The following is a 14,926-nucleotide window of genomic DNA, read 5'->3' on the forward strand; positions in this document are numbered from 1 at the left end:
ATTACACAAAGATTTACAAAACAACATTGATACCCATACTGTTGTTGGTTTGAGAACACGTGCTGCAGGTGCCGCTGATGCCCGGCAGGAGTCAGTAGTACCCGGGCTTTGGATCTGCGTCTCTCTCAGCCTGCAGAAGAAGGAGGAAGGCTGTCATGGCGGCCAAGGTGAATGCTTGACATTTTAAAGTATATTTTGTAAAGAATGAGCATGTGTGGGGTTAACGTTAACTGACCCGGAGTCGTTAACGCAACCTTGAACAGAGTGTCACTTTAAAACCTTTAACACTGCGCTGCATGGACACATTGTTGCTAACTGTGCTAGCCTCGCTGAATGAGTCAATGCTAACTAGACAGCGTTTACTAACGTTAGCAGACAGCAGTGTGAGCAGTACTCACACTATTTATATTACCTATGCATGTGTTACATCTAATATGTGTCAGCCGTGACGTTGTCTGCAATATAGACGGTGTTGACCAAGCAAAGGAAACATTATAATTACGTCAGCTAGTAGGAGGCAGTTGTAAGTTAGCAGTGTTGTAAAGTACATTTACTCAAGGACTGTACTTAAGTACAAGTTTGAGAGACTTGAGTATGAGTATTTCAATTTGTTGCTACTCTGTACTTCGTGTACTTTTAATCCACTGTTACTTTACAGATGAATGATGTGAAATAAACAACACTTAACCTGAAAATAAACTGTCCTTTCCAGCTGTGATAAACACATGAATGCATCAATAATTATAAATAAACATATCGTTCATATTAAACTAAAATGGGACAGTTTGCATAATGAGTCTTTTACTTTTGGTACTTGAAGTATATTTTGATGCCAGTACTTTCTTACTTTTACATGATTATCATTTTGATTTCAGGACTTTTACTAATAAAGAGCATTCCTCAACTCTGGTCCTTCTACTTTCACTTAGGTACCAAATCTAAGTACTTTAAGTTAACCTAACACTGACGCTTCAAAAGTTATAGTCCTAAAATAGCAAGTTTGTGGTTTAGCTATTTTTACATGTTGATCATTTCTCCCACTGGTCCATCTGTCAATGAGTGATTTGTGTCTGCCTGTTGTTTGTGTTACTGTGTGGTGAAATATTTTAAGGTAAGCTGTAAACTTTCATTGTTTCCTAGGTGGTGATGCTGGCCGTCCCGACGGTGATGGGCATAGCCTCCATCCGTGTGTACACTGTAAGCGAAGCGCCCACTGATGGACTGCTTACTCGAGAAAAGGTATGCTTTTCTAAAAAGAATCATATGATTTGATATGAGAGCTAAACTGTTGAAATTCACATCTAAATACTGACTCTCCCTCTGTCCCTAGCTGAACATCTACACCCCGCTGCCAATGTCTGCTCAGGCCCTGTTTGTCCCAGAGACTCCCGGTGTTATACAGAATGGGTTAACTACAGCCAGACAGGGCATACGACCCTTTGTCCAGGCTGTGAAGGTATTTCCATTTTCTTGTGTACACCTACAGCCGTTTTGAGAACATATTCATTTTCCCACACAACACCTGCTGCTGAATGAACACATACTTTCACATCCTGTCTAACACTCAACACCCCACAAAAGAACAACCCTTTGACGTATGTAAATAAGTGTTTTATAAAGGGAAAAACTAGAATACTTTGCAAAAGGCCTTATTTTGCATCTGCAGTGTTAGTGTCCTGATTTTCGCTCCTCTTGTGGTTACACAGCTCACTCTCACATGCTGCGAGGGCTCAGCGCACGTATGCCTCTGTACTGTAGTGTGTGTGCAGTTAATTCAGCAGCTGCAAGTTCTGCTGCAAAGAGATCTGGCAGTTTGATTCTGTGGAAGATGGGGAAAAACCATTTGTTCTTCATATCCTGTTGTAGCGGTTTATTTTTCCTTTGTTCCCTGCAGGGTGCCTGCATCTCTGTGAAAACAAGAAGTGTAAATCTATACTATAAAGGAGAGGGTGAGTCAACAGGAGGAACCTTAAGGTGTCATATATGATATATATTAAATAATATTCTCCCTTCCTGAAACTTGAAACATCACTTTTAGTGCCCTTAACTCATGTATTGTTCTGACGCCCTTAGAAAACAAATCCCACATTTTTAACTAACTATTTATGGCCTCATTAAATCAAATCTTTATTAATTGATGTTACAGTACATAATGTTACTATTTATAATCACACGCAGCTTACTGTGATGTGACGGTGCAGGATTTTTTGTGGCATTCGTACTGTTATGTCGCTAACCCAAGAAAAGATACTAGATATAAATATTACTGTTAATGTTATTATTATTTATGTTGCAAATCACACTATTACCACTGCTTGTATTATATTATATGATATTACATTATCTTATCTTATTATAATATGTTATATTATATTAAATAGTATTATTATTATTATTACAGGTTTTTTTTTAACTTTTTGACTTTAATTTCTTAAATGTCTATTCTGGTTTATTTTATTTTTCTGTTGCACATTTTGACTTGAACTTCTTATCTTCATATACATATCTTTTTATTACATTTTTTATATATAATATGTATATATTTTATATATATCATTCCTAAATGTAGCAACCGTCACAAAACCCAATGTTCTGAAGTATATAATGACAGTATGAGCAGGAAATCAGACAGGCGTTCAGAATTGTGAAATGTAGGGAATTTTTATCCCCATGCTTACTGTCTCCTGTGTCTCCCAGATGCGTACTATTATTTGAAAGACCCTCCCCCTGAACTTCTTCCCAGATTTGGCACCATCACCATGGCCGGCGTGCTTGGCATGTTCTTGGCACGGAAAGGTAACCCAACCCAGAGTGACTCAGGGATACTTAGAGCCTTCTGGGAACCATTGTTATGAAATCAATAAATCTGTCTGCGTATTAGTGCGCACTGAAATATGACATATAATAAACCAACCACAGTTACCACATTCATTTCCTTTTATAGGCAAACATGTGATATATTTATTTTTATATTTGTACACTGATTAACTGGGAAACAATATATTAATCTGGAATATTTTTTTCTGTTATTATGTAGCATTGATATAACTGTTGTATTTGAAACAGATTATTTTACATGAATAAAAACAAATCTCTGCCTTGCATTATAGTAGCTGTATGCAAGCTTAATGCCTCTTAGAATGAAATGTTCCCCATGCAGCTGTGTGGTAACGTAACAGATGTACATAACAAATCATCAAAATGAGCCACCATGCCGCCCTGAATACGGACGGGTGAACCTAAGATTTTATAAATAATTCATACCTTCTTTATTTTGCTTACAAGTCTCAGATGTAATCTCAATCAATTGGAGAAAACACAACAGCTCTTTCATACAGCAGCATGACACAGTCTTCACTGGATGCACATTGACCTTTGGTTGACTGGGCAGTTGTCAACGATTATCAGCATTCACACACCACAATGTTTACACACTTTAATGTTCAAAAAGCTCTTTATTTTTCTCATACTGCCTGTGCTGCAGCACCTATTTTTACCCTCTGTCTGAAACCAGAGCCCAGTCTGCTCTGATTGGTTAGCTGGCTGGTTCTGTTATGGTTGGTCAACTGCTTAGATATTTCCCCTCCCTTAGCCTATCGCGTACTATTTGTTGGAGTGCTAGCAAATAGAAGAGCAAGTGGTATAGTGATGTCACTAGTGAGTCCAATGGAGGTGATTCAGGCAGTGTGTGGGAGAGAAACTTCCTCTGGATTATGGCCTCTGCAGACCATTTACAAAAACCTATATAATAGTGCTGGGGGGAAACGATTATTTTGAAAACGATTAATCGGGCGATTATTTGATCGATTAGTCGACTAATCGAACGATTATTTTTCTGTTGTTCAATTCATAAAAAACGTAATGTAAAAAAAAGTAATGTAAAACATTTTTTTTTCACGATACTGTGTCTCAGGGGATCTTAATATTTAAGAACCTATTAATGTGTTATACCAGATTAACGGAAATAATCTCAGCTAACTGACGATACAAACCATGTTTACCAACACAAAACAAAACACAAGTCTCATAAGAAGCAAACTAAAATGCTATCTAAATTACCCCTGAGCGAAAAATGCTAACGGACATTGGCACAGAACTCAAGATAACCCTTATTACTTATCGTAGCTGCACATACAAGATATCCGATTAAAGCTGAGACTCCACAGATTATGTAGGTACATAGTATCATCACTGAGTGATCCGGACTCGCGACAGGGGAAGCAAATACAGTCATCACAACACGTACCTTCACAGAGCTTCTAAGGAGATCGTCTCATCGCCGTAGCTGTCAATCTGATCAAAATACGTGTTCAATGGCATTACAATGAGAAAAAACGCGGCTGAATCGGTTAATCCATAGGTTTTTAACGTCTATGTATAAAAAAATTATTGAATTTATAATCCATAATTCCATTTTTATGTAAAAATTGGAGAGCAAATGCTAGATGCTAATGGTTGCCACCACAGCTAGCTGCTGCTTCCGGTCAAGCAGCAGTCTCAGTGAGATATACATATATAAATATCTTTGCGTTTTGGACTAACTTTAAAATATTCCCATGCTTTTGAAGACCTAGGGCGAGATGTTTTCGTTTGAGGGCTTCGTGCGCAATCCTGTGAGGTTTCAGTCTCCATTGTGTTAGAAGTGCGATTGCGAACTGCTTGTTGCTTTGGGTGACCCACGTGTGTGTGGCGACCATATATACAGTCTATGGTGTCGACGCGGAAATATGTCGTCGACGATATTTTGAAGTCGTCGACGCGTCGCTACAGCACTACTATATAACGCACTACAGGAAAGGGAAAACCCAGAAAGCCTAATAGGGCCCTTATAAGGCCGTACTTTAAATTACGTTTAGTTTTTCCATGTGTTCAGTGACATTGATTGTAATTGTTAACTGTATTTCAGGCTCTCAACTCAAGAGGGTAGCCGTCCCTCTGGGTCTGATGACTGCCGGAGCCTCAGTGTGTTACCCCGCTCAAACTGTGGCTGTTTTTAAGGTAACATTATTGTGTCTCATGCGCTGACCGCCAAATGGCATTAAAAAAGCAAATTGTTATCAAGTTCAATTTAATTTATTGTCTTTTTGCTCCCAAGATAACGGGTAAGAAGGTATATTCTGTGGGTCAGTGGACCGGCGCCTCGGTGTCTTCACTGTTCGCCTCCAAGCCCCCCCCGGAACCGGTGGCCCGGGAGATTGCTGCTTCACAACCACAGGTCAGCAGTGATAATGAGATACTACACAGGTTTTTTTACTGAATATTATATATAGATCTAACCAGGGGTTAAATTGGGATTTGATATGTGGGGTGGCTCTGTGTGAAGGGGGGGGGGGGGGGGTCGGTGGAGGATCTCATTATTTGACTTTAAGGGCTATACTGTATATGAGGCCCTAAAGCAACTGCTCCATTATCTGTATGAAATGCACACATTGATGCCACCACATGACACAGTAAAAATAGAAAGTACTACAAATAAATTGGAATTAATTTACATCTTAAATTATTAATGTACACACAAAAATGCTTACAAATATCCAACCTTCAAATTGCTTTTTTAAATCAAAATTGCTCTGCACACTTGCTAAAGAACATTTGTGTGGAAATCTCAGTTCATTTGTAGGGCTGCGAGATTATAGCCAAAAGTATGCTGTACATTTCACTGTAAACCATTGAATCATCACCAAATTCGGTGTTATTGTGACCCATCAGAACTCAGCTTTATGCACACACATACATTTAGCATGGTTTAGGAAACAGGCTCCATATTACAGGACGGGTCGGGTCGTTCTGCGAGTCCGGGCGGGGTGGGGTGCGGTCTGCGGTCTGCAACTCCTAATCTAAGTTCACTAAGCCGAAAAACTATATCCGGTCAAAGAGATCTGCTATTTTAAAGTAAAGTCAACACATATCGACCCTAAATATAGTCTATATTAAGAACGAGAAAAGTTTTAACATCATTTTTTGTATATGACAAATGTGCGAGGGTGATGACGTCAAAGCATCGTCCTATGTGCCGGGGCTTAGCCCTGGACAGCCCTGGCCCAATTCAACCCCTGGATGTAACCAGATATATTAAAATAGCAAGTTCTGTAAGGCTGTTTTACTGTGTGTGACTAAAACCAACACCATTTAATGGTAATTCCCTAACTACTGAATGATTTCCGCTTTGCTCTTCTTAACTTTCTCGGGAAATCCCTCATACTGCTCAAAACGATGCATTTCCTCTCTCAGCACTTTGCCATTTTATGATGGTTTGTGATCAAGAAATAAAACGTATACTGCTGTTCAAATTAATGTAAGTCAATCCCTACCCTAGTGTCAGCTACATTTGTATTTGAAATGCTTATGTATGCAGTTTTTCATCTCTGGTCACTTTGATACATCTAACCTATTAGAAGTGAAATGTTGAAGGAAACTGTAAATCCAGTGCCTTATTCTGTTCATAGTTTATCTGTCAGTTACATCCAGTTTGAGTGTGAATCAAATTAAGAGATTGATATGAATCATTTTATAATCATTAATCAATGCATGTCTTGGTGAAACAGATTGTAATGATTGGTCTTTATCCACATTTTAGACAACTACAGTGCCAAATCCAGAGTCTGCAGCCCGCAGCTCTCTGATCCCAGAGTCAGAAGTGGAGTCAGCGGAGTCGCTTCCTCTCTCTGATGAGCCCGCTGCTGCTGTCATCTCAGAGCAGGCGTCATCAGTAACACTCACAGAGATTTCCCCCGACCAGACCCCCGCAGAGACCAACCCAGGTACCGTAGATTTTGATCTCTGTCTGCCTGTTTCTCTGTCGACATTGCTTCACACTCCATTACACTCAGGCTTCTACTGATGGTTTGCTGTGTATCCTCTCCTCTCCAGATCCAGTAGTGCATTCAGTGGCAGCAGAGACAGAGGTCACCTCAACCTCTGAGGAAATAGCTGCACCTGTTGAAAGTGAGGATGCAAAACTAGCAGCAAAGGAGGTCTCCACTGCCGAGCCCACGGCAAGTTTAGAACCGGAGACGGTGGAGGCTGCTCCTTTAGAGGCTTCTCCGGTGGAGGATGCTCCAGTGGAAGGTACTGCAGTGGAGGCAGCTCCAGTACAGGTTGCTGAAGTAGAAGCCACTCCTTTGGAGGCTGCTGAAGTAGAAGCTGCTCCAGAAGTGGTTTCTCCAATAGAAGCTGCTCCTGTAGAGGCTGTTCCTGTAGAGGCTGTTCCTGTAGAGGCTGTTCCTGTAGAAGCTGTTCCAGTAGAGGCTGTTCCAGTAGAGGCTGTTCCAGTAGAGGCTGTTCCAGTAGAGGCTGTTCCTGTAGAGGCTGTTCCACTAGAAGCTGCTCCTGAAGAAGCTGTTTCAGTAGAGGCTGTTCCTGTAGAGGCTGTTCCAGTAGAGGCTGTTCCTGTAGAGGCTGCTCAACTAGAAGCTGCTCCAGTAGAAGCTGCTCCAGTAGAAGCTGCTCCAGTAGAAGCTGCTCCAGTAGAAGCTGTCGCAGCTGAATCTGTCCCTTCTTCTGAAGAACCACCCGCTCCAATTACCTTAGATGACCCAGCAGGTACCAACCACAACATTCACCAATTTGTTGTAAACTCCCAAGAGTTTGCTGAGAACTTTCTAAAAGTTATTACTATAAATCAAGTATGAAGTCACAGTAGCTTAGTAGCATAAAGGTGGAACACATCAGTTCATGTCCCTGCTGCTAACCTGTGTTGTTTATTGACTTATTTGCAGTGCCAGTTCTCGAACCAGCTGAGCCCGAACTCGCTGCTGAACCAGTGTTGGCCAACGCAACAGAAGCTGCTGCTCTAGAGGAGACACTCACACCAACACCTCCTCAGCATGAAGCAGAGAACAGCAAAGGTACTGTGAACACACTGCACCACTGCTTGTTGGAAGGTTGGGCATCAAATCAAATGTTGCTAATATAGCTCAATATCCGAAAGTACACATTTGTCTCTGGGGGCTTAACCAGGAGTAAAGATCCATAAATCATGAAGGACAGAAAACATAAAATAACAACATAGATAATCCAAATGACTAAAAAGATCATGTAAACCTAAATAATGAAAGGGTAAAGAAGGATGGTCATGATAAACTTGAGCCAGCCCTGACAATAAGCGTTATCGTCTTAGCATGCTCTCAAACGTGGAGAGGGTGTCCGCCTGAACACAACTTGGAGCTGGTTCCACAGGAGAGGAGCTTAATAGCGGAAGGCTGTGGTTATTAAACTTTGATCTACCTTACTCAAACACACACAGCTTCTCTTCTGAGAGTTACCTGAACTGAAGTCCCATCATCTCTTGGGTCTTGACATGTGATCATGCTATTGTCTCTTAAATTTGAAATACAATTTAGAAAAAACATCATGTTGGACATATTGAGGCCAACAAATATACCTTGAGAAGTATCTGATGTAATGCTATCAAGGTCACTCTTTGGGCCTTTGCAGTTTATTACTTAAAAAGAGCCCAGGACATGACTAGACGGCCAGTATATTTGAAGCGTGTATTCCTTAAAGACATTCACATGCTGCACAGCTCGTTTCTTTGCATGTCTATTTTTGGAGTATTTTACTGTTAAAATAATTAGATCCCATTGCTGGCTGCAGAGGATTGTTTGCGTAAGAAAAACATTTCAGAATCCTGCAGAGCATTGTAAAGTCAAAATGCATTGTAAAAAGTTGGATTTGATCTTTTCATGATGTTCTCATATTCAAACAAATTGACTTAAATCTTTGTTGGTTGGCATTTAGCCTTCAGTTCACTCTGCCAGTTGCTGTGCAGAAAGGGACACATGTTACTAACCTTTATAAAACAATCTATCTATTTTACTTGAGTTTTCTCTTCTGTTGAGTGTCAGAAATGGTGAAAAGACAGACATTTGAAGCTTCAGTGAGAAACTTATTAGAAGTTATGAACGTAAACAAATATATATATATATATATATACACACAAACAATAGCCCTAGCTTTTTAGATTCGAAAAACTTCAAGGAGAGTATGTCTGTATGATAATACTACTTCACTAATTTGTGTGATCACAGAAAGACACTGTGGGTTTGTATTTTCATCTTTTTTTGGGTAATGTAGTCGTTTTATTTGATTCTACTGATTATTTTTTTGTCAGCCTGAACCAGTTTATCCATTAAATGTAAACATGTAATATTTCTGTGCTTTTGACTGATATTTTGTTGCATTTCTACTGCTGTCCTCCAGGGGGCTCCAGCTTCAAGCCAGACCCTTCTCTATTGGACTTTGGCCAGTCCAGCCCGGAGGATGACGACCTGTACTCGACACGCACCTGAGAGGCAGCCGGAGAAAGCTCGATATCACACAATGCCATCTCATTCAGATTAACAGACTCTGTATCATTATGCATTATGTAAATAGGCCATTTTGCAAGCAAGCAGAGTTAGGAAGTGGTTATCGTTTCCTTCCTTATTTCTCTGGGCTACATAAATACTTTATTATTGCCACCCAAAATAATTTATATTTCCACATTAAAAAAGTCAGAGTACTTTACAGCAGCAAAGCAGCAATTCCTGTTCACGGAACTGAGTCGGTTTGCATAGGAGAGAAGCATGGAAGAAATACACCCACGTTAAGTCTATTCATCCACAGATGGCAGATTGTGTGTTCTCTCAGTATGTGTCATTTAACAATTATTGGCTTTTGTGCGACAGCTTTTACAATCACGAGTGTCACGGTGTTTTATTTATTGTAATTTAGCCCACTGCATTGGTATGCCGGAAACACTGCACATGTGCTGGTGATGATTACAGAGGGACGTTTGCTGTTCATTTTCTTACATCAAAAAATGTCTTCAATTGTTAAAAACCAAAAATAAATCTATATTTTCATGATTTGTTGTTGTGCTTTATCCACTGCTACACATCTACTTGTCAATATAAGTTAGTTTTGTTATTTATTGTCCTGCACAAACTGTCACACATCCAGATAGTGTTAAATCATGTCAGAAAAACACATTACTTTTTATTTTCAAACACAAGCTCTGCAAATATAATCGGAAACAGAAAAGATGCATTCCTACAATAATCTCCTTTACCCTCACCATATTTTTTTAATTATCCAACCACTCAAAATAAAATTACCTACTAAATTAAAGATATTAAAGTAAAAGTATCTCTTAAATGATCTCTTGACAAGAGATCGATCCTTAAATCACACTAACAAAACTTGACTTCCCGCTTGATTCTGCCGCTAATGCTAACCACAACTTTATACACATCATATTTTACCTTTGGTGAAGTTCTGCTTCACATAAGGTTTTTTAATCTGTTTAATTTTATTTTATGTTTTTAAAAAAGTGTTAATACCCAAATATTCACAACATTTTGCCTAGACTCGTTTGTGTTTAGTGCAAGTAGCCAATGTTAGCATGCTAACACTAAACTGAACGCTGTAAACACAATACCTACTTAACAATAGCATGTTAGCATTGGGAGCATGTTTGCTTATGTTAGCATTTAGCTAAAAAGCACCACCATAGCCTCTCAGTTTTGTAACATGATGCGCTACAGTTCACTCCTTGGGTAGAACTAAGTTATGCCAAGTTAGAAATTGCGTCATGAGAACTGTTTCATTGGACAGTGAAGTACAAATTGTGAAACTTCTGGGAAGGCTGATGCCAAGGATACAGCCATTGTTTCCTTAAACAAAAGCTAGGACATTGAAATCATTAAAGTTCACTTCTACATCAGTACAGTTCAAAATGACAAATCGTGAAAATTCACAGACAAAAGCTGGCAATACTATTCTTGAAAGCATGTTTCTTGCCACATGTTTTTGCCCATGTGTGCTCACACAGTATGTAGTGCTAGACAGTGATATCTGTTTACATCTTTATAGCTTCTTTGCTGCTCCTCAGAGGAACCAGAACTCCCTGCCTGAACCTCATAAACTCTGCATGAGGTCTACAGAGTCATGACCCTGGGAATTATGTGTGTGTGTGTGTGTGTGTGTGAGAGAGTACACGCTCGCTCACATGTGTAAAAGAGGAAAGAGAAAAAGGAGATGTCCGATCAATTACATGTCGATACTTTCTCATCCTTCTTCCTGTTATACATGGGAGAGAAACGCATAATGGTAACCAGGCTTCCTGTGGCATTGCATACAGTTTGTGCTTTGAGTTAAGGGGTTATGGGACTTGTGAGTTTTTTTAAACAAAATATTTGAAAAAAAACACTCCAGAAACAATTCTGTGCCCTGGCATTAATAAGGCCATATGGAACATATTGACTCGAAATAGAACCGAGAAGTCTGAGTGGGAAATCTGTGAAACGCTTTCTTCTCTCATGGACATCTTGTTGCTATAAGCATAGGGGCCAGTGTTAGAGGCAGGATCTGATGCTAATTATATCATCTCACCTCTCTCAGGGGTCCCACTGCCCCCCTTTCCCTTCCTTACAGTGTCCCACACAAGCAGCAGCTATGATTATGTTCTGAGAACAAATGTTTGACTGGACTCTGTCATGTAGTCCAGAGCTCTCAGATTTGTCTCCACCAGCGGAGAGGAAGCAGGGCTCACAACCTCGACCTCTCACCTTTCACCCCCCCCATGAGCCAGATTTCCCACATGGGACTTTGCGACAGTGTGCGGTGTTAATCTTCCCAGGATCCGGCCAGCGAGGAAGACCCCCACTCTCAAATAAACAAATAGCGCATTTATCAGCAAAACGCATAAACATTGCTACTGTGATAGCAATTTAAGGGTGGAATATTGTAGCCTGTATGTTTACTTGTGCATGTCATCTTCTGCTTTATTTGAAGGGGTCAGTGTGTGTACACAGTCGTGTGTGCATGATCTTTTGCACACAGCTTCCCATATTTTTTCTCATGCAAGGAGATAAAATCACATGTTGATCACAGTTCATTCTGTGCAGCGGAAACAGTGTGCACACACACACACACACACACACACACACACACACACACACACACACACACACACACACACACACACACACACACACACACATCATTTAATCTTTTGTTGGTTTGCAGACAGCTGTATAACTTCTTTGCAGCATAAAACACAGATATAAAATCATTATATAAATCGTGTTACTCAGAGCAGAAGCAAGAGAAAGAAACTTTTGACAAACTTGAGTAACCCAAAACGAATCCAAGTCACGCTTTTGAACCAGAAAAAAAAGAAAAAGTGAAGAAATAATTGGCTGTTAGATTGATGTCCGGTCAGGGTAGTGATGTAAATTGAGATTTGATGCTCTCTGCTCCATTGCTCTCCTTATCTGCTGCCTGTACGGACACTGCCTTTTGGATGATCAGACAAAACCTCACAGACACACACTCCCACACATGCTCAGACTGTTAAGCACTCAATTCATGCAAATCATTTAATACAAAAAGACAAGACTGAATATACAGAAACTGCTAACACTTTTTTTGGCATTGTTCTCACTCTAAGATTGGCAAGATCATGTGTCACGAATCATGACACATATCTTTATAGACTTTTACGTTTTAGAAAATGTTGTGTTTTTCTTTCTCCTTGAAACCTAAGAATGGGAGACGTCCTTTTTATTGTGCCAAAATAATGTTTTCACAGATGCTATGTTAACAATAAGAAGAAAGTATAGTTGTTTTCGTTGTAATGTTAGGCAATATTTTGAAACACTTAAATATATAATGTGTTATATTCTTCAATCCACTGAATCTGTATTATGCACATGTGATTAAAAGAGAGTTCTGCACCCAAACAAGAAAAGTAAACATGTTTTACATGCCATGAATGCCATAAAAAGTGAAACATATTGAATGACATGTGCACCAGACCAACTCAATTGATTGTCTGAAGGTAGGATAAAGGGAGATTGTTCCTTCAAAGTTTGTCAAAGGTCAAAGAATGTCAAACAGAAGCCAATATGAGATAACAAAAAGAGAAAGTAAGGTCAACTAAGATCTATGTGTCTAAAGAGCAGTACGAAATCTTTATTTAAATGTCTTAAATGTGTTACTCTAGAGGGTTAATAGTAATAATTAACAATATGATCAAAAGAAATGTAATCTGTAATTGACTATGTATTTGAATAAAATACTTAATGTGTCTTCTGTCACGCTACTGTAGCAGCTCTGTGAGGCTGCTTCATGCTAAAACTAGCGTGATAACATGCTCATGCTAACATGCTGATGTTAAAGAAAAGTAGGTAATGTTAACTATATTTCTACTATCTTAGCTTATCTTGTTAGTGTGCTAGCAATAGCCTAATAACAATTTCATCTGATGTAGGGAATTTCAATTGTTTTCCAAGTAGTTTTTAGTACGTATTATTGTATTATCCAGGTACTTATTATAGTAAAGTATTCATTGAATGGTGTCCTTGCTGCTAGCATAACTTACATGTTACTTCAGTAACTTGAAAGTAGGCAAGTATCATCTTATCACCAATACACTTAATGTGGAACTAACCGTGCAGTAGCTTCTCAGAGTGGTTTATTGTTATAGTTATTAAATAACGTGATTGCTATCCTTGTATGTTAACAAGGTACAAGGTGAAGCACAGGGAGGTTGCTACTGTTATTTGGTTGTTGGGTCGCTCCTTGATGGTGCATCATGTTTTATAAACACTGAAACTTGGTGGAGTAGCAGTACACTCCAGTGAATGTGCTTTTCTTCGTTACATAAGAGAGGAACTGCTGGGAGACATATCAGATTGTTTCTGTTAACTTCTATATTTCTGTTGGCCAGCATGACACCATACATTTCAGTTTTTAGTTGTTCCACATTATTATGACTAAGGGCTCTTGGCTTCTCTGTGTGTATCTGTGAGAACAACTGCACATACCCAGCATGCCACTGTAAGAACACTGCATTAATAAGTTTCCGTTTTGGAAAGCCTAGTCGTCACAATCTGTGCCATACTGCGAACACTCCATTTTTCATATCCTCCAAGAAGGCAACGACGGAGATCTCCATTTGCGGCCTTCGAAATCTCGCCTTCATCCGTCATCTTCAGCTTCCCACGGCTATTAGAACATGTCACATCCTGATAGATACTCAATGGAGCAGAGTGCACACATGCATCGCAACACGCCTGTAAACAGCGGCGGGAGCATTGCGTCGATGCGTGAATTCCAGGCTAAGATTAAGTACATCCAGTTGCACAAGTATTGAAGCATAGATGCACACGTGCACGTGTTACACGCACGTGCACACACGGGGAGTTATACGCTCACACTGTTGATCAAAGGAGTTGTGATGTAATCAGTCTCAGAGCTTTGCGAAGCATCCCTCATTAACTTTCACCAGAGGCTTTAATGAAAAACCACTGGAGGGAATCTCCGCTGTCTCTCCTTTTCTCACTCCTCTTTCTCCCTCTCTTCCCTTCTCATCTCCTTGTTCACTCCCTGCAGTATCTGCTCGTCCTCCTCCTCATTCATCTTCCAAACTCTGCCTCCCCCCTCTGCCCCAGTGGCTGGCTTGACTTCTGCTGAGGAGTAAATATTTCCCATGGCTTATCTGACCGCTGGCAGGACGAATATGACACAAAGTGTGAGGCTCTGCTAATTAACACACAGCCTCCGTTCCACGGGTCAGAGGCCTCTGCAGGGACAGTGAGGGGCTTTAAGTCACCCCGAACACACTGGTGTCCTATTAATTATGGTTAGGTACGACACGCGAGCATGAGTCTGCAGTGACCGGAGACGCAGCAGTTACACAAACACATCTTGACTTGATTTTCTTAGTTTGCTTGTAAATAATCTGGGAGGGAGGAAAAGAACAGAGAGCATGATTTTGTAATGTTCTCCCTCTCTGCAGGCTGGCTTGTATCCAGGTACAGTCCAGCCCCTTGGTTATGATGAAGGTGTGACGTGTAAGCAACTTTGCTGTTGTGCAACTATCAAGAGACTCTTGGGGGCTATAAGACCCCCAACCTCATCTGGTTTCTCCACACACACA

At 40.1% G+C, this 14,926-nt stretch overlaps 1 protein-coding gene across 1 annotated transcript; it reads left to right on the forward strand.

Annotated features, from left to right (window-relative positions):
- Positions 1-34: 34 nt before the first annotated feature.
- On the forward strand, positions 35-9,848 carry apool (apolipoprotein O-like). Its single transcript, XM_034223175.1, has 11 exons — positions 35-167; positions 1,141-1,239; positions 1,331-1,456; positions 1,895-1,949; positions 2,698-2,796; positions 4,907-4,998; positions 5,096-5,215; positions 6,578-6,761; positions 6,871-7,542; positions 7,719-7,847; positions 9,202-9,848. Exons 1-11 carry the CDS (start codon positions 156-158, stop codon positions 9,288-9,290), a joined length of 1,677 nt encoding a protein of 558 aa, XP_034079066.1. The 5' UTR covers positions 35-155; the 3' UTR covers positions 9,291-9,848.
- The last annotated feature ends 5,078 nt before the right edge of the window (positions 9,849-14,926 follow it).

Source organism: Gymnodraco acuticeps, unplaced genomic scaffold (assembly GCF_902827175.1).
Source record: "Gymnodraco acuticeps unplaced genomic scaffold, fGymAcu1.1, whole genome shotgun sequence".
In the NCBI taxonomy this organism is placed as follows: Eukaryota; Metazoa; Chordata; class Actinopteri; order Perciformes; family Bathydraconidae; genus Gymnodraco; species Gymnodraco acuticeps.

Bases quoted from the DNA above. Each gene is read 5' to 3' on its own strand.
- apool (XM_034223175.1), top strand. The intron at 1,457-1,894 runs GTATTTCCATTT...TGTTCCCTGCAG, and splicing joins CCTTTGTCCAGGCTGTGAAG to GGTGCCTGCATCTCTGTGAA. The intron at 5,216-6,577 runs GTCAGCAGTGAT...TCCACATTTTAG, and splicing joins TTGCTGCTTCACAACCACAG to ACAACTACAGTGCCAAATCC.